The 16,663-nt window shown below is 44.3% G+C and overlaps 8 protein-coding genes across 8 annotated transcripts; 4 read left to right on the forward strand and 4 right to left on the reverse strand. All coding sequences in view use genetic code 12, as the record gives it.

Annotated features, from left to right (window-relative positions):
• Positions 1-89: 89 nt before the first annotated feature.
• Positions 90-1,652, reverse strand: CXQ85_003430 (ubiquitin-protein ligase; the record flags this gene model as incomplete). Its single annotated transcript, XM_025487075.1, has 1 exon — positions 90-1,652. The coding sequence occupies one exon, from the start codon at positions 1,650-1,652 to the stop codon at positions 90-92; it is 1,563 nt and encodes a 520-aa protein (XP_025340523.1).
• Positions 1,653-2,198: 546 nt separating this feature from the next.
• Positions 2,199-2,504, reverse strand: ELC1 (elongin C; the record flags this gene model as incomplete). Its single annotated transcript, XM_025487076.1, has 1 exon — positions 2,199-2,504. One exon carries the CDS (start codon positions 2,502-2,504, stop codon positions 2,199-2,201), a length of 306 nt encoding a protein of 101 aa, XP_025340524.1.
• Positions 2,505-3,055: 551 nt separating this feature from the next.
• Positions 3,056-5,851, forward strand: VPS16 (tethering complex subunit; the record flags this gene model as incomplete). The annotated part of the gene is made up of 1 exon (XM_025487077.1): positions 3,056-5,851. The coding sequence occupies one exon, from the start codon at positions 3,056-3,058 to the stop codon at positions 5,849-5,851; it is 2,796 nt and encodes a 931-aa protein (XP_025340525.1).
• A 27-nt stretch (positions 5,852-5,878) lies between these two features.
• On the reverse strand, positions 5,879-7,210 carry CHL4 (Chl4p; the record flags this gene model as incomplete). The annotated part of the gene is made up of 1 exon (XM_025487078.1): positions 5,879-7,210. The coding sequence occupies one exon, from the start codon at positions 7,208-7,210 to the stop codon at positions 5,879-5,881; it is 1,332 nt and encodes a 443-aa protein (XP_025340526.1).
• Positions 7,211-7,865: 655 nt separating this feature from the next.
• Positions 7,866-10,022, forward strand: NOP4 (mRNA-binding ribosome biosynthesis protein; the record flags this gene model as incomplete). The annotated part of the gene is made up of 1 exon (XM_025487079.1): positions 7,866-10,022. One exon carries the CDS (start codon positions 7,866-7,868, stop codon positions 10,020-10,022), a length of 2,157 nt encoding a protein of 718 aa, XP_025340527.1.
• A 220-nt stretch (positions 10,023-10,242) lies between these two features.
• Positions 10,243-11,187, reverse strand: SIT4 (type 2A-related serine/threonine-protein phosphatase; the record flags this gene model as incomplete). Its single annotated transcript, XM_025487080.1, has 1 exon — positions 10,243-11,187. One exon carries the CDS (start codon positions 11,185-11,187, stop codon positions 10,243-10,245), a length of 945 nt encoding a protein of 314 aa, XP_025340528.1.
• Positions 11,188-11,529: 342 nt separating this feature from the next.
• CXQ85_003436 (mitochondrial 37S ribosomal protein bS18m) lies at positions 11,530-13,309 on the forward strand (the record flags this gene model as incomplete). Its single annotated transcript, XM_025487081.1, has 2 exons — positions 11,530-12,119; positions 13,075-13,309. The coding sequence occupies 2 exons, from the start codon at positions 11,530-11,532 to the stop codon at positions 13,307-13,309; spliced, it is 825 nt and encodes a 274-aa protein (XP_025340529.1).
• A 1,853-nt stretch (positions 13,310-15,162) lies between these two features.
• Positions 15,163-16,314, forward strand: CXQ85_003437 (uncharacterized protein; the record flags this gene model as incomplete). The annotated part of the gene is made up of 1 exon (XM_025487082.1): positions 15,163-16,314. One exon carries the CDS (start codon positions 15,163-15,165, stop codon positions 16,312-16,314), a length of 1,152 nt encoding a protein of 383 aa, XP_025340530.1.
• Positions 16,315-16,663: the final 349 nt, after the last annotated feature.

The following is a 16,663-nucleotide window of genomic DNA, read 5'->3' on the forward strand; positions in this document are numbered from 1 at the left end:
AGATTGGATATGGCTGCAACCTATAATTTTCGCGATGGTCTTCAGGAACTACCATAGTACCTCTACATTGAACCAGGAACGTAACTTCATTACAAATCTATAAAATATGCGTCACTGACATCCAGAAGCTTATGCTTTTTGTAACAATAGTGACACTTGAAAACTTCCGACCCGCCTCTGGAAAGATGCTTGACACTGTCCTTCAAAGCCAAGTGCCTACAGTGGTTGAACACCACCACTGGGTTACTCATTGGCACCAATTTCTGCGTAGGCGATATAAGCGTAAACTTTCTCTTTGGATCCAAAACGTCTTCTTCAGATATCTTAGCCACTGTACTTAGCGGAACCAACTGTTCTTTAGAAACAGGACAGATGAAGATTGGATGATAGTTGAACAAGAAACGGTTTGTGTCTGGTAACTGGAACGGAAGATCTTGTTTGAATGACTGGGTGATAGATGACTCCTCTTTAGCATCGCCATTAGCCAAGCCCAGGCGACTACCACGACCGAGTCTCCTTTGAAGGTTGTTATACTTGTAGAAATTGGGTATGTTGATGAAACCCGCCAAGAGACTCTGGAATAACGACAGTTCACTGGAAAGTTGCATGGATGCACAGAATTCGGAGATAAACTTGATTGATAGGTTTTCAAAAAGCAGGTGATTTGTGTGAAGCAGATCGAAGCAGCTTAGAATCTCGCTAACGAATTCCACCTCATGCGAGTGGCTTTTGTTTCTAGCCCCATACTGTTGGAAAGCTTGAATGATCGTTTCCTTAAAGTTATTCTGTGACTCTTCCTCGCTGGCATCATCAATCCTTTTGAATAGCATTAGTGTCATGATGGGAGCGATCTCATTAAGGAAGTCTTTGAAATACCGTGGGAAATGCTGTTTTGCATAGCTATAGGCAGCCAAGGCAGAGTCAATCTGCGGCGCCAGCTTATCCTCGGCGAGGCCAGCTAATAGCAAGGCAAATTGAAGAATGTGAAACTTGAAAGATATGTCATCACTATCTAGAGGGATCTTGAGACGCTCCTTCTCCTCGAACCATTCAAGTACCCCATTAAGATCATGGCGTTCACGCACATCTTCAACCATCGTCCTCAATTTCCGGAAGTTGGCTAACTGAACACGATCAATTTCAGCTTCGCCAACCTCCTCGAGGAGCAGTTCCACTGCGTCACCCTGGCCGATCTTAAGCAAATGCAATATGATAGATTTCATTAGGTGCTGTCTGTTCTCCAGCTTCAACACAGCAAGAGAGTCCTTCTCCGAGAGATCCTCTCTCTCTTGTTTTGTCAATTCCTTCACCGGAAACGAGTTCAAGACAAGTGGAAAGGGGTATGCGTTATCCAAGTCCACCTTGTACTTATGACTATTGACAATATTCTTGTTGAACTTGTTGATTTGCGAGTTGTAAGTCTTCAAGTTGGTAATTGAGTTCTTGTACCACTTCAGTGTCACTGAATCAAGTTTGGATGCCACAGCTGAGCCGCCTTCAGTCTGATCAGGCTCGTTCTGGAGACTGGTCTCCATATCTCGGAGCTCGTCGAGAATACTATCCGACTCCGCTAGAAGCGAGTCTAGACTAGACCTGCCAGCAGCATCTATGAGATCCACTTCTTTATTAAGATTATCCAAGAGTTGAGTCATGAGTGGTTCATTGACGTAAGGAAATGCGATAAGGTGGCTCTTGTAGGAGTACCCCAGGGAGTAGCCAGACGGGTTCAACAGGTGCAGGACGGGTCACCTGGGAGAAGCAGATCAGAGGCGTAGATTAACAATAAATGGGTGAATAAGGTGTAATATGAAATGGGAATATATTAGAATTAATTTATTGGTTTTGCAGAGCATGTGTTTGTTTCTGTTCTGGTGTGATATATGGTTATGCTGTAGCGCTCGAGGCAGGCAGCAGCAACAGACAGCAGCTGAAGGCAGCCTATACGAGAACGATCCGAGAACAAGAAGACATTATTTGGTGGTTTGGGATGATTTTGGAAAGCGGGTTAACCCAAAGTGCTTTTTACCGGTCCTGGAAAAAGCAGTTATCCATTTCTCACCGCAAGTAGCAGTAGCATCACCAGGCATCACTGAACCTAAGAGGCACACCCAACCCAACGGAGGCCTACCAAAGCCAAAGAAGACATTTTATACAACCTCTTCCATAGATTAGTTTCCCCCGTATTCGTCAATCTCCATCTAAATGTCCAAGTAGTCGGCCTTGACAAGAAGCTCCAAGGCCAAGTGGGTTGGAATCTTGAACTCTGGAATCTCGCCCGTATCGTCCTGATCCTTATACTTATAGTTATAGTGCAAGTAATTCACCACCACATCGAGGATCTCGCCGTCCATATCCAAGTTGATCTTTCCAGTTTGGCCCTCCTCGAACTCTTCCATGTTTCGAAGCACAGACGATATCAGCGCCACATCTTTCATCAAGATGAATTTGTGATTGTCTGAAGAGACGAGCGTGATATAGCTTGTAGATGCGTCTGGCTCGGCCATTGTTTGGTGGGGGCACTTGTGGATGGAGAGTAGTACTTGGGTTGGAAATTGGTTTCTTGGTTTCTTGCGCGGCGAGAAGAGCTCAGATGTGATGGCCATAGTGAAGAGTCAGCCAGAGAGGGTGGAAGAGAGAAAGGCTCAGGAGAGAATAGATCCTCAATACATAAAAAGTGTAATGACGAGGACATTTAGATTAAGTTGGGGTTGGCAGGTTTTCGAGTAGAGGTAGGTTTCAACCTATCCAGTGCTTATGTATGAAGAAGACCAGTGCCAAGGTAGATCGGATCAACGAAGTAATATAAAGAATTCAAAATAGACACGCTTAGACGATTAAAGGCAGAAACATTCACCAAAATCACGATCTGAATAAAATGCCATGGTGCATTGTACTGGTATCTGCTTTCCTAGTAAGCCTTTCGCAGCCACTATCTACGATACTATGGACATGCGAATGCTACATAAACTACAGACTACTTATTTACTTCATTCATTCACGTACACCTCAAACCATTAACGACCGGTAACAAACGCCAATTGTATAGCTACCTCAAATGCTATCCAGTCCTAGCCTTACATGGCAAAAACTTCATGATGTTTACTATAGCATAAGAACATGTTACGACTCCTTGAATTGGTCTATCGACAACCTACATGCCAACTATAGGGTGGCTATTTCCACGAATACTACGCTTATGGCGCTAGCGTCTCGTTCGGCAAACTATCCGAATGTAATTGATGTATATTCCATCAGTGGCAATAAGCTCTGGTCGGTGATCTTCAATTCCACCCCACAAGAACACATTGTGGACTTTGCTTTCCGGGGTGAGGACCTAATTGTTGTTCTTAGCAGTGGGAAGTATAGACTATACACTGACTTTCAAGGTACTTTCAACGAATACAGCTTTACTGAGAATCTTACGGCATTGGGTGATCAGAGTGACGACCCTAGTAGGGCGCCTAAGTACGTGATCACCAACCTCGAGAATAATGAGACTGAAGAGGCTTTTGATGTGGTGGAGGCTCAGGTATGGGACCAAATATTGGTGCTTCGTCACAAGAACAGAATAACCTTCTCCCGTTTAGACACTTTCCAGAATTACGATCTCTCCTTGGATCACTTGGACTTGTCTCAAGTACATTGCATGGCGCTCATTGCCTCTGATAGTCAAGAAATCGAGTTTCTACTAGGCTATTCGAACACCATTTACATCATAAAGATCAGTCTAGCTACCCAAATCGCAAGCTTTGATGACCAAAAGCTCACGGACGGTCCCTTCACGAAGATTTCGACCTCACATGATGGCTCATTAATATCTATTTTCAATGCTAAATCTTCAAAGATTTATGTTGTTAGAAAACTGTTCGATAGAGTTTTGCTAGAGTATGATACTTCCAACGAATCAAGCGCTCCATTCATGATAGAATGGGCTGGAAATGATGCCATTATCTTGTCTCTACGAGACGAGATCAAATTGGTAGGTCCAGACCAGATCTCCATCTCATTCTTCTATGATATCGTTGACCTGGAAGAGTTTGACTTAGACCATTTACTTCGCGAGAATCCAGACTCTGACCTTTCTTTCACGATACCCATCATCAAGTCCGAGCCTGATGGACTTCGGATCATCACACCCAATAAAGTCGAGTTCCTTTCTCGTGTATCTCAGTCATCTATCAACATACATCTGGTGGGCTCGTCTCATCCGTCACAGATCCTTCTTGATTGTGTGGACAAACTTAAAGAACAATCCTCGAAAGCGGACACGAACATATCGCTATTAAAAAGCGAGAAGTCTCTTCGTGAGGCAATGGCTGGCTGCTTGGATGCGGTTTTGCATGAATTTGATCCACAATGGCAAAAAGCTATTCTTAAAGCCGTATCTTTTGGGAAGATCTACGACAACGATTATTACAACGCAGAGGAATACCTTGAAGTTGTTAATATCATAAAGGTCCTTGATCAGTTGAGATCACCTGAATACGGAATCTTCTTGACTTATCAAGTTGTCACTAAGATCGGCTGGGAGAGTGTCATCAAGATGTTATTGAGGAGACATGCCCATTTGCTTGCTCTCAAAGTAATTGCTTTACTTCAGATGCCAGACCTTAATAACTTGGTGTATTCTCACTGGTGCTGTTGCAAGATCAGAAAGGAGCTCAATTTATCGGATTTCGACCTCTTCAAGATCGTGGCCAAGAAGTTGATCTCCTTGGAAAAGAACACACCAGGTGATATGAAGAGAAACCACATATCTGTCATAGACATATCCAATGTTGCATATCAAGAAGGCAGAGTGGACTTATGCAAACTTCTTATAAATCTTGAGCCATCCATGCTTGCGAAAATGAAGGAGTACTTGATGATTGAAGAGACTGAGTTAGCGCTCGTGAAAACATTTCAAGCTGGTGACCTTGATCTTTGCCGCCTTTTACTTCTACATCTTCAAGATAGTCTCCCTAAGTTACAACTTTTCAAGATTTTGAATCAAAATGAACAAAGCGGTCTCTTCAAGGATACTCCTGCGAGACAATTGCTTAAAGATGAAGAGATTAAAGTAATCCTACAAGATAACCTATTTGTGAGCGGAGACTTGATTGGAAACTTTTGGGTTCAAAATATTGCAAAGTACAATGCTTCTCTTATAGATTCTTACTACAAACATGAGAGTAAGTCTCTGGAAAGGAGTATTTACAAAGTCAAGAAGTTTCTCAAAGAGAATGATGACACAGGTAACAACAACTATGAGGAGGTCTTTCAAGTCCATAAACAAAAGCTACATTCCTTGTTAAACAATCTGAAGTATACTAAGCTAATCCAAAGAGAGCTAGCAATACTTGAACTCAAGAAGAAATTATCTGAAATGTACCAGACATCCTTTTTTGGAGCCAAGGCACTCACGGATATTCTTGTGAAACTTATCAAGATGCATCAGATCAAGACAGCTGGTAAAATAGTTAAGGACCAGAAACTTCCCCAGGAAAAGCTTTGGCATTTGGTACTCGAAGTGTACAGCAAGATTGGTGAATTCGAACGCCTTCATAAATTCCTTACGTCGAATAGCAGCGGCGCCAAGTTGAAGTCTCCAATAGGAATGACAGTCATTGCAGAGACATGTATTACTTATGGGGCACCAAAAGCATACATTCTGGTCTATATCAGTTCGATAACGGATGCGTCCTACGACAAGATTATCGAGCTTTACCTCAAAATTGGCGATTTCAAGCAGGCAGCTCAAGAGGCTTTCAATAATAAGGATGGCGTGGCTCTACAGTCCATATTGAAGAAAGCTCGTGGATCTGATGAAGACACAATTTCTGCCATCAAGGACTACATTTCCCGTGTTTAGTTATGTCCCATTTAATCCTAATGTACGCTACTCCGGGTCACTATAAAAGCGACCATTTCTAACCTGTCCACAATTAATGCCTTCCTCACCTGTCAACCACCCTGGTATCGTTCTAGGATCAACTACCGAATTTGCTTCATCAAATGCGTTGGAAGCTAATTCATGTAATCCCGCGAATACATCTGTCCCGATAAGCTTCATATTCACCAGTGAAGGTTCTTCGTCATTTTCTTTTACCTTTTCCTTCAACTCATATTGAGCAAATCTAACAGGAGCAATAGAAGAAAACTCATTATCAGTGCTTTCTGACTGTCCGTTCGTAAGTTTAGCCTTTTTAAGAGGCCTAATGTCGTCATACAATCTCTTAGAGACGATGTTTCCACCCGCAGAGCCCTTGAATCTGACATTTGCAAGCTTCCTGAACTTCTCTTCTACAGAGCCAACAGAAACTTGCTTGGCTTTATGATCTAGCTGCTTGGAAGCGCTAGCCAAAGGAGAACAATCGACTTCACCATCCGCGTATGGCGTCCACGCACCTAAACTGTTACCAAACCTAGAACATCCTTTCAAGATATGCATTGACTCAAGAGAACGCACCGCCTTTTGGTTTGTAGGTGTTATCAAACGATGCTGATTTCTCCTATTCTGTGATAGGCAATTCTCCACCACCGTGAGAATCACTTGGGATACAAGATCAGCTCCTGGAGAGTGTATAAGATGTGGAGAATTGGAAGGAAACGCCAAAAAGTATGGCTTATGCGATGTAATATGAGGATGCAGTGTTCTTGAACGTCCTCTCCCACGTTTCACATTTGGTATGAGGTCAAACACTTGTATGCGGACTAACACAAGCGGCATGTTGGGATGCTTGCAAACATAAATATAGGACATGAAGAGCTTACTCAACTCTGCTGCCAATGCATTCAAAAACACGGAAGGATCCAAACATAGAGGAATCTCTTCATTGTTAACGTTCTTCACAGTCGACAGGTTCCAAAGGAACGCATTTGAATTGTCCACTATTAGTTGACAATCAACTTGAGCCAATTGGAGGAGATTAAGTCCTCGACTCCAGTACTCAAATAAGATCTTATCAATGATCTTGGACTTGATCCATTTCTTCTCACCCTCTTTCATCTCCTTGGCATCATTTCTTGCCATTCTATTGAACTCAACCTGACTATTGAGGGCGTTTTCTTTATCAAGTTGGGGTTGAGTATTCTTGAGACGAGGCCATAGCAGCATTAGTGCAATGAGACTCAGCTTTTGTAGCCTGTTAAGAACGGCCGTAAGCACATCCTTCGAAAGGACAGGCACGTATGTATTCGGTAGTACGTTTTTGAGCTTGGTTTTCGCCATACGATGTAGATTTGATTGATCTGAGACAGTAATGTTTGTGTTTATGTTACAAAGTTACACCCGTACACCACCACATATTCCCCAGGAAATCAGAAGAAATAGCAATATCTCTATGAGAGGCAGAAAGGAATGGTTTTTAGTAGTTGGAGACTTTAGATGTTAAAGTAGTGATTGGAATAAAAACGTAAAATATTTAAAAAAAGGTAGTGGAGGCCGTTTTAGAGTGGGTGCAAATTCGCGTCATGGCTACACTTTGGTACCATCAATGGAATGGTTGAACTCAATATGACCTATGAAAGGTGAGTTAAGAGATTTGTGGAGAATAATAGACGAATTGTATCTTTTAGTAATGAGAATACTATGTGTTTCAACAACACAAGGGATCGTAGTTGTCTACTTTGCAGCCAAATGGTGAATATCCATACATAGAGTTATTCCAAACACCCGATAAAAAAGAGAAAAACATATAAATCATGTTCTTCAAATGTCACCAAATACACCATTTCCAAGTGTTTCTTAAAGCTTTTCTCCAATTTACATACATATTGATGATGTAGTTGACAGGCTTCCCATACTAGTGGGTGCAGTCGCAGTACACTTTTTTTGAGATGCTCATCTCAGTGGACTTTTCAGTTAGATCTCCACAAACACATACATGTCTGAACCTACCGAGGCTACGGCCGTAAAAACAGAGGAGGTTGACGACAACTTGGATAAAAAGACTCTTTTCGTTAGAGCAATTCCAAAAGAAGCCACCACGGCTGAACTCTCTGAGTACTTCTCTCAGTTTGTCCCAGTGAAGCATGCGGTTGTGGTTACCGATAACGAGAAACAGTCTCGTGGGTTTGGTTTCGTTTCTTTCACTATGGAAGACGATACTTTGACTGCTTTGGTCGAAGCTAAGAAGGTGAAATTCCAGAACCGTTTCCTTCGAGTTGACATTGCTAAGAGAAGAGACAGAAAGGGTAAGGACGGTGCTGAGCCTAGAGAGAGAGAGGAACAGGCACCAGTTGAGAAGAGAAGATCTCGTTTGATTGTTAGAAACTTGCCTTGGTCTTGTAAGGATGCTGAGACCCTCAAAAAGCTCTTCCTGAAGTACGGTGGTGTTCACGATGCTTATATTCCAACTAAGAAGGGTGGCCTAATGAAGGGTTTCGCCTTTGTGGTTATGAAGAAGAAGGCTGCTGCCGAGAGAGCCGTTAAGGAGTCTGTCGGCTTGAAGATTGACGGCAGAGAAGTTGCTGTGGATTTGGCTGTGGAGAAGTCTAAGTGGGAACAGGTCCGTGAGACTGAAGAAGACAAGACTACAGGCAGAGAGAGAGAAGTCAAGACTGAAAGCGAAGAAGAGGTTGCCGTCAAGGAGGAGGAAGACTCCGATGTTGAGTCTGAGGCCGAAGACGATTCTGAATTTGATGAGCTTAATGGTGACAAGGTAAAGGAAGAAGACGATGAAGACATGGACGAAGACGAAGAAGAAGAAGAGGAGGAGGAGGAGGAGGAGGAAAAAGAAAAGCAAAACAGACAAGATGCTTTCTCTGTCTTTGTGAGAAACATTCCATACGACGCCGACAAGGAATCCTTGACGACTCACTTCACCCAGTTCGGTCCTGTCAAGTATGCCTTGCCAGTTATTGACAAAGCCACTGGTTTGGCCAGAGGATCTGCTTTCGTTGCTTTCAGAACCGAAGATGCTTATAACTCCTGTCTACTGAACGCTCCATCTGTGTCTTCTACTTCCATGTTGATCTCAGACGATGTTCTGCCTGAATATGTCTACCAGGGCAGAATTCTCTCTATTGTATCTACTGTTGATAGAACCTCCGCCGGCAGATTAGCAGAGAGAAACCTGAATAAGAGAAAGGAGGTCTACGGTAAAGAAGAAGGCGAGAAGGATAAGAGAAACTTGTTCTTGTTGAACGAAGGTCGTGTGACAGAAAACTCCAAACTTGCTGAGGTCATGTCCAAGACTGACATGGAGGTCAGAGAAAAGTCTTACAAAATGCGTGTCCAGCAACTTAACAAAAACCCTACTTTGCATTTATCCCTCACAAGATTAGCTATCAGGAATCTTCCAAGAGCAATGACGTCAAAAGCCTTGAAAGCTTTGGGTCGTAAGGCTGTCGTTCTGTTTGCCACAGAAGTCAAGGAAGAAAAGAGACATCCTTTGTCGAAGGAGGAAATCAGCCGTTCGACAAAGGCCAAGCACGAATTTGACGAGCAGATCAAGAATGTCGAGGACGAGGAGAAAGAAAAGAAAAAGAAGACTAAGCACACTGGTGTTGTTAAACAGGCCAAGGTTATCATGGAGGTCAAGGGTACTGGAGAGACAGGAAGAAGTAGAGGTTACGGTTTCTTGGAATTCAGAGACCACAAATCTGCATTGATGGGTCTTCGTTGGCTTAATGCTCACGAGGTCACTACCGAAGAGGTGTTGACGGGGCTTGATGAAGATGAAAAGAAGGTTGCCAACCTTGAAGGACTTACCAAGAGACGTCTTATTGTCGAGTTTGCCATTGAAAACGCTCAGGTTGTCAAGAGAAGAAAGGACAAGGTCTTCATTGCCAGAAACAATAAGAGAAAGAGAGACGATGATGAGGGCGAAGGAGACAAGAAGGACGACGATGCCGACGAACGCCCATCTAAGAAGCAAAAGAAGAAGGGTAAGAAGGGTAACATGAACAAGGGCCCTAAAGCACCTAAGGATAAGGAAGCTAAAGAAGGGGAGAAAAAAGAAAACAACAAATCCGGTCTTTCTAATGATGTCAAGCTGATAATCGGAAGAAAGAGAAAGAACAGAAAGGGAAAGAACTAAGGTAACTACATCTTGCATTCAGTCTTAATGGCATCGTTAATATAGTTAAAGTGGGCTGGTTAGCACAAAGCTATTGTTCGTAATCATTAATAACATAGAGCCGCATAAATCTAGAATGAATGGTAAAAGTTATGAGAGGGATATAGGACTTGTGTGGCTCCACGGAGTCTATAATGCATAACCGTGTCATCGAGGGGGGACTTTTTTTCTGTGAACGGCATTACAAGAAGTAGTCAATGCGCTGTTGCTTCGATGGGTTATTCTTTGCTGCCAAGTCTCCGTCCTGAACAGCACTGAAGATCTTGAAGTTAGGCTCCAAGTCGCTGCCGACTTGCATGACACTGGCAACGTTACCACACCTATAACAGTAGTTTGGAGCGGACCAAACGGTCACCACGTCCTTCTCCTTGAAATGGTATCTGAAGCCCTCCATGACCAACTGATGCGCTCTCGCTATTAAGTCCAAGTTGTTGATGTGGTTGAATTCCCGACTGACCTTCGAGCCAAAGAGCCATCCTGCGCCTCTTGGCGAAACAGCCCATTTATCAATATTGTCGGGATCAGACCAAACCAAATCACAGAAACCACCTTCGTGGGGCACCTCCTGGGCTCTGCTCAACACACGGATTTGATCCAACATACGAATCTCTGGCGACAAGCCGCCATGCACACATAAGATTTTCCCGTCAATGATGGCTGCCAAAGTCAAAAAGTCAAAAACCTGACAGCAGTACTTCCACACGGTTGTGGAGCCGTATTTCGTTAAACATTCATCGTAAAAGCCGTAGACCTGGGTGATCTGTCTGGACTCGTGGTTTCCACGGACCAAGGTGATGCGGTTGGGGAACTTCACCTTCAACACCATAAGAAGCGTAAACGTCTCCAAAGAAAAATAACCTCTATCGACATAATCACCCAAAAAGATATAATTCGTGTCGTTATCCTCCGTGGGCAAGCCACCGGATATCTTGAAAAGCTCTAGCAAGTCGTGGAACTGTCCGTGGATATCACCACACACCGTCACCGGCAGCTGCACCGGCTGGATATTGGACTCCTCCATCAAAAGCTCCTTCACAAGCTCACAGAGCTGTTTCATGTCATTTTCAGAAAGCGATATGCAATTTTTAATCTGTTCCAACCACTGGTCGGGACCTCTTTCACCCATGGCAGGTAGCAGCAAGGATGCGCGAGGAAAAACGGGTTTGCAGAAGGGAACAAGCGCTGGGAAAGAAACCAGAACCTTAATAAATTAGATCGTCAACAATTAGAACTCTGTACCAAAGCAGACTCTTCAAACTCAAGCCAGGTACTTTGAGGGTTCAATGACAAATAATGATGTATGTATATTCGATGTAGGGCCAGTCGAGGAAGCCAGGTACAGGTCAGAACAAAGAGACAGAAAAAATGTGAGGCAGCGAAAAATTTACCTGAGCTTGCACGACCCAAACGCCAGTACTTCCTAACCAACATCGACCCTTCTAATTATAAAAAAAACAGGAGATAGGCCATGTTGTCGCTTCGAACGGTGCTTGTGAGAAGCCTGAGGAGGACGTTTCTGGTGACGCCCAAGGTGCTTAATGCCAACAACAATAATGAAAGTGAAGCCTTGCCTTCTACGCCAGAAATGAAGTCTCTGGAGACATGGTCAGAGTCCAGCAAGGCCGACTCTTCTATCACGAAAACCGTGGTTGGAATGGCTAGAAATATCCAGGAGACAAGCAGACCGCCATTGGAAATCGACAAAAAGTTTGCAAAGAGGTTTGACTTTGGCTCTGTGTACGATCCATTCGACTTTACTCTTGATAAGCGTCATATCGAGAATAAGATGCGTGATCTGAAGAAACCATCCATTTTGAATTACGATAATGGTGCCCACGACCCGTTTGTCCGTGCTGGTATCAGCCCTCTTGACTTGTATATGATGCCTGAGGTGTTGTCTCGGTTCGTGTCGCCAGTGGGCCACATTTACCCAAGAGAAAAGACCAGATGCAACCCTACCAACCAAAAGAAACTCAGCATAGCCATTAAGAGGGCTCGCTCGCTTGGCCTCTTGTCTCCACAGCACAAGCACAACCGCTTTACGCCATTCCGTATTATGTAACGCATGTAAATAGAAACGACATTGGAAGAGACCAGCGTAGGGAGATGTCAAGAGAGAAAATGCCCTGTGGCGAATTTTGGTGACACTGTAAGAAGTTGCCTTGATGGTTGTCCAGCCTTGGTAATCATGCTAGCTGTGATTCGATGGAAATGACCAGGGTCAGCGATAAGCTAACCGTTGGACCGTTAACACACAAACAAGAATCTGAAATACGAACCTTCCCGAACCACTACATATCATTCAATGCCACTTTTCAACCACTTCAACCGCTATAGAGCCAACCATCCACAACCTACTCTATCATGTGCAAGTAACGCCAGATCTACACAAGACCTGATCTGCCCCTTTCTCGTAGTCATCCAGACCAGATAAGAGTCACACCTTGATATCATAAACCCCATATCAAAGAACACTTTGACACTCCACCAGTTCACTGAGCATGAGACCGTGCATGCCATTTGCAGCCATTATCTGGAGATCTAAACCTTATAGTGATATGGAGCATGCCACCGCTACAGAAAAAAGAAGAACACATTGAAACACTCCAATTCAACCAGGTCACCAATTAACAACAACCATTACTTTTTACCAACTACCACAGCATCCACAGTGGACTTGCTCTGGTGGCTGGGAAGCCTTATAGTGCGAAATCGGACAACTCTGGAAGCAACAGATACAGTAACCAAAATGCTCACACCATAAATTGATCATTCTCCCCGCATAACATCGCCACGCCCATTATACTAAAAGCTTCGTCATTCTTCGATCAGGCTATCATTCCTAGGATCTGGGGTAAAGAAGCAAAGAAGGTTGGAATGGGCCCATTCGGGCCTGCACAGACACAGTCACCAATAAAAACCCCCGGTGCGAAGCTCACACATATTCGAAAAAGAGAAAGCAATACCTTTCGAATAGATACATCTTACTCATATTCATACACACAATGTTGAGACAATTGGCCGCCAGAAACACCACCAAGTCCATCAGAGCCTTCTCGATCTCCAGAAGAGCCATGGTCGATGGTCCAAGCAAGTCTGACTCGTTCAAGGAGAGAGAGTCTGCCCAGGAAGGTGCCTACATCAAGAAGCACGAAGCTGAGCAGATAAAGAAGTTGAGAGAGAGATTGGAGGAGCAGAAGAAGGTTGTCGACAAGCTCGAGCAGGATATTAAGAACATCAAGAACTAAGCGTGTGACTTTACGTGATAGTTGTTGAGGGCTTACCCATGGTATTTATGGTAATACAAGTCATGAATTGATACGGTGCAGCGGGCAAACGGGTTGTTTGCTGGCTAGAAGACGATGTAGTGTAGGCTGTAGGGGTATGTCATTGATGTTGAAGGTGCCATTGAGTTGCCAATGGCCAATTGTGGCAAGAAACAGGGGACCAGGGGTAAACTAGCTTTGTGGCTGAGGCTTCTCTGGAGGCTGATGCGGGCTTTCCAGGGAAGGTCAAGAAAGGTGAGTTGGATTGGAGATCTAGGCTCAATGGCTTTGGTAGTTGATTTGGAGTGCTGATGCCTTTGTTGTGTGTTGATAGTTGGTTGCTTACTGGTGTTTACTTGTTGGCGAGGTCACCACTTGTCTGGTGAGTGACCATCCATTGTTCGGGCCAGATGTCAACATTCCGTCTTGGCGTATAGATGGATGATGGATGTTTACGGGAGGTTTCGAAGAGGCATTTGGCGAATAATTGAGGTTCCTTTGGTCCTGGTTGTATTGAGGTCATCCAGTGGTTCGATGAAAGTTGTAGCCAGGCCGTTCAAAAGCTTTCAGGAGCAGTGGAGCGATCTAGAATGGACGTAACAGGTTTCTCTGTGTGGAAATGGTTCTTGGTATTCACTGGTAGCTCCTTTTCATGATTCTGCCATCACGCTTTGAAGTAGCATTACTAAGAGTCGCCATGGAAACACAGCCATTGGTTCTATTCAGACACAAACTGTTTTCTCTCTGTTTCAGTTTTGAACGTAGTATAGACCGTCTTACGGTATGACTTGATCTGGTGGCCATACTAACATAGCCAACCAGGCGACTTCCACCTGGAACATCCAAGTAGTAGATCTCCCTGACCAACAAGGGATCCACTCAACAACACCACTGCCAACCTCTAACCACTTCTTACCAACCAAACCAAAGAAACCCTCCATTTACCTTCCTTTCCCAGAATGGCTGCGAAAAAGGTGCAATGCAAGCTACTGCCTTCCAGTGGAACAATTGGCTGCAAGAAGACCGCAGTTTACGAGAAATACCACATGAAGCAATGAAGCCATACAAAGACACATAACAAAGGCGTCTATTTCTCCAAAACTCCAAGCAAAGGAATAACCATTTTTCCGAAACTACCGTTTATTCCCCACCCAGCCGCAGCGGGATAAAACCGTTTTCTGGGTCGTTCCATGATAAGTTCCGGTGAACCACAAGGCCATACTGGGGAACCACCAAACGACAAGTTACCCAATGGAGAAGAAAAAAAAAGATATATATATATATATAGACATGCTAAAACTAACCCTGATCCCTTTATAATTTTCTGCTTACAATTACTTCGTTTCGCTGGTCCACAACGCCACAATCATACTTCCCTGTTCCTGACATTCGCAGCCATATAGCCGCCAGAAGAAAGTGGTTTTGCAGCCAAAACCGTCCCGATAAGCGCAAACCCAACAGCGCAAGCGGATACCCAAACATGGCTCACTGTGGGAACACAATGATATTCACAGGAATACACTTCAACCAAAGACTCATAAAGTACATGGCCTCTCTGACTCTTGTTGTAACGCATCGTCTACTTTACGGCAGATCTCGCCTGCGAAACAATAGCCTTCAGCGCACAAGCCACATGGTATTTGCAGCCATTGGAAACATAAGTACACTTAAATTCAAAGGCTACTAGTACTGTCTCTTTTCTTGATTTCACACTCTTCTGGTGGATCCCGGTTCCCCACGCATCCGGAGATAATTTACCCCAGTTGCTGCGCGGGAACCATATATAAAGCGCTGGGTTCCCCAGACCATTGTTATCTATTGTTTTTCACCAGCCAATGCCTATTCCTTCATTTGGCCTTACGCTTAGGGCCCTTTCGGTGCCTTTGGTGATACTTAAAATTGCCATTCAGTATTATACGGTTGGTACAGTATACACAAGGACTGACGCTGAGTTTGAAGGCTCGCTTTTCAAGAACATCGCTTTGGCTTCCATAGTGCATCTCTCTCCAGGAGTTACCTCTTCTGACGTGGACCTTTTACCGAAATTGAGCCTGATTATTGAGAAGTTTAGAGGTCTGTCAGTGGCCAAGGACCTTCCTCATTATGGAGAACCAGTGACGGAAGACCAGGATTTGACTTGGGTGGTTAGACCTAAGCAGGCCAAGAAGGTGCTTTTATACCTCCATGGCGGTGGTTACACGATGCCATTGGCTACACAACAATTCATAGGTATCATTGCAGTGTGGTACGCAGTTGATGCTGAAAAGCGTGAAGACTTGGCTGTAGCCGTTTTGGACTACTCCCTTTCTTCAAGAAAGAAGTACTACCCTACACAGATCTTCGAGGCAGTGGCAGCATACAGAAAGTTAAGTGACTTGGGGTACGAAGTGATTCCTTTTGGAGACTCGGCTGGCGGCAATTTGGCCCTTGCATTGGCACGGTTTACTGCATACCCTGAAGAAGCCAAGGCCCAGTTTTCACCGTACACTGAGTTTGAATGGAACTTTCTGGGTCTTACTCCACCTCGTTTGCTAGTGCTTATAGCGCCCTGGGTGCAAGTAACCAATGGCTCCCAAGTCTACCCTGGTGCTAACCATAAAGGAGATCTCATCAGGCCTAAATTAAACACAAAAGGAGACTTATACATCACTGGGCTGGATAAGCAGAAAGTTGCGCCGTTTGTGGATTTCAACGAAACGTCATTCGAAGACCACTGGGCAGCTATTCCAGCATTCACCACCCCCGAAGCAGTGCTTTACATATACGGCGAAAGAGAACATCTTCGTGGTAGTCAAGAGAAGTTTGCCGAGGCAAACGGCAAGAAGTTTAACACGCTAATGCATCCTGGCGGGATCCACGATGCCATGTTTGCAGCCGAAGTGCTTGGAATGAGTTTTGCCCAAGGCCAGAAAGACATCTTGGCTGGGAAGCAACGCAAGAAGTTCAACTTTGGCGCAGTTGCACAGTTTTTAGACAAACACTTATAGAGGATTTAGAAATGAACGGTCTATTTTAAGAAGTGAAGGAGGGCAGTGACGACATCGGAACGTTGAGGCTTAAACGGTTGCAAATCAAGGTTGGTGGCTGCGAAAAAAAAAAAAAAAGAAAAGAAAGAAGCAGACTAACACACTAGCGTACATGTTTGGAGCCACTGATAGGTCGAGGAAGCGATGAGGTGGGTCGAGCTGCTGGATCGAAAAGGTTACCTTTCCCGGTATTGCTTTTTGGGGGATACTAAGACTGGCGCCTCTCTCGCTTAAGCCTTTACCAGGCAGTGCCTATTTGCCCGTAGTCAGAAGCCACCGTCAAGCCTGATCCCCCAAATATGGTCTGGAT

The sequence above is a fragment of the Candidozyma haemuli genome (assembly GCF_002926055.2).
Source record: "Candidozyma haemuli strain B11899 chromosome Unknown E_2014730914, whole genome shotgun sequence".
Taxonomy (NCBI): Eukaryota; Fungi; Ascomycota; class Pichiomycetes; order Serinales; family Metschnikowiaceae; genus Candidozyma; species Candidozyma haemuli.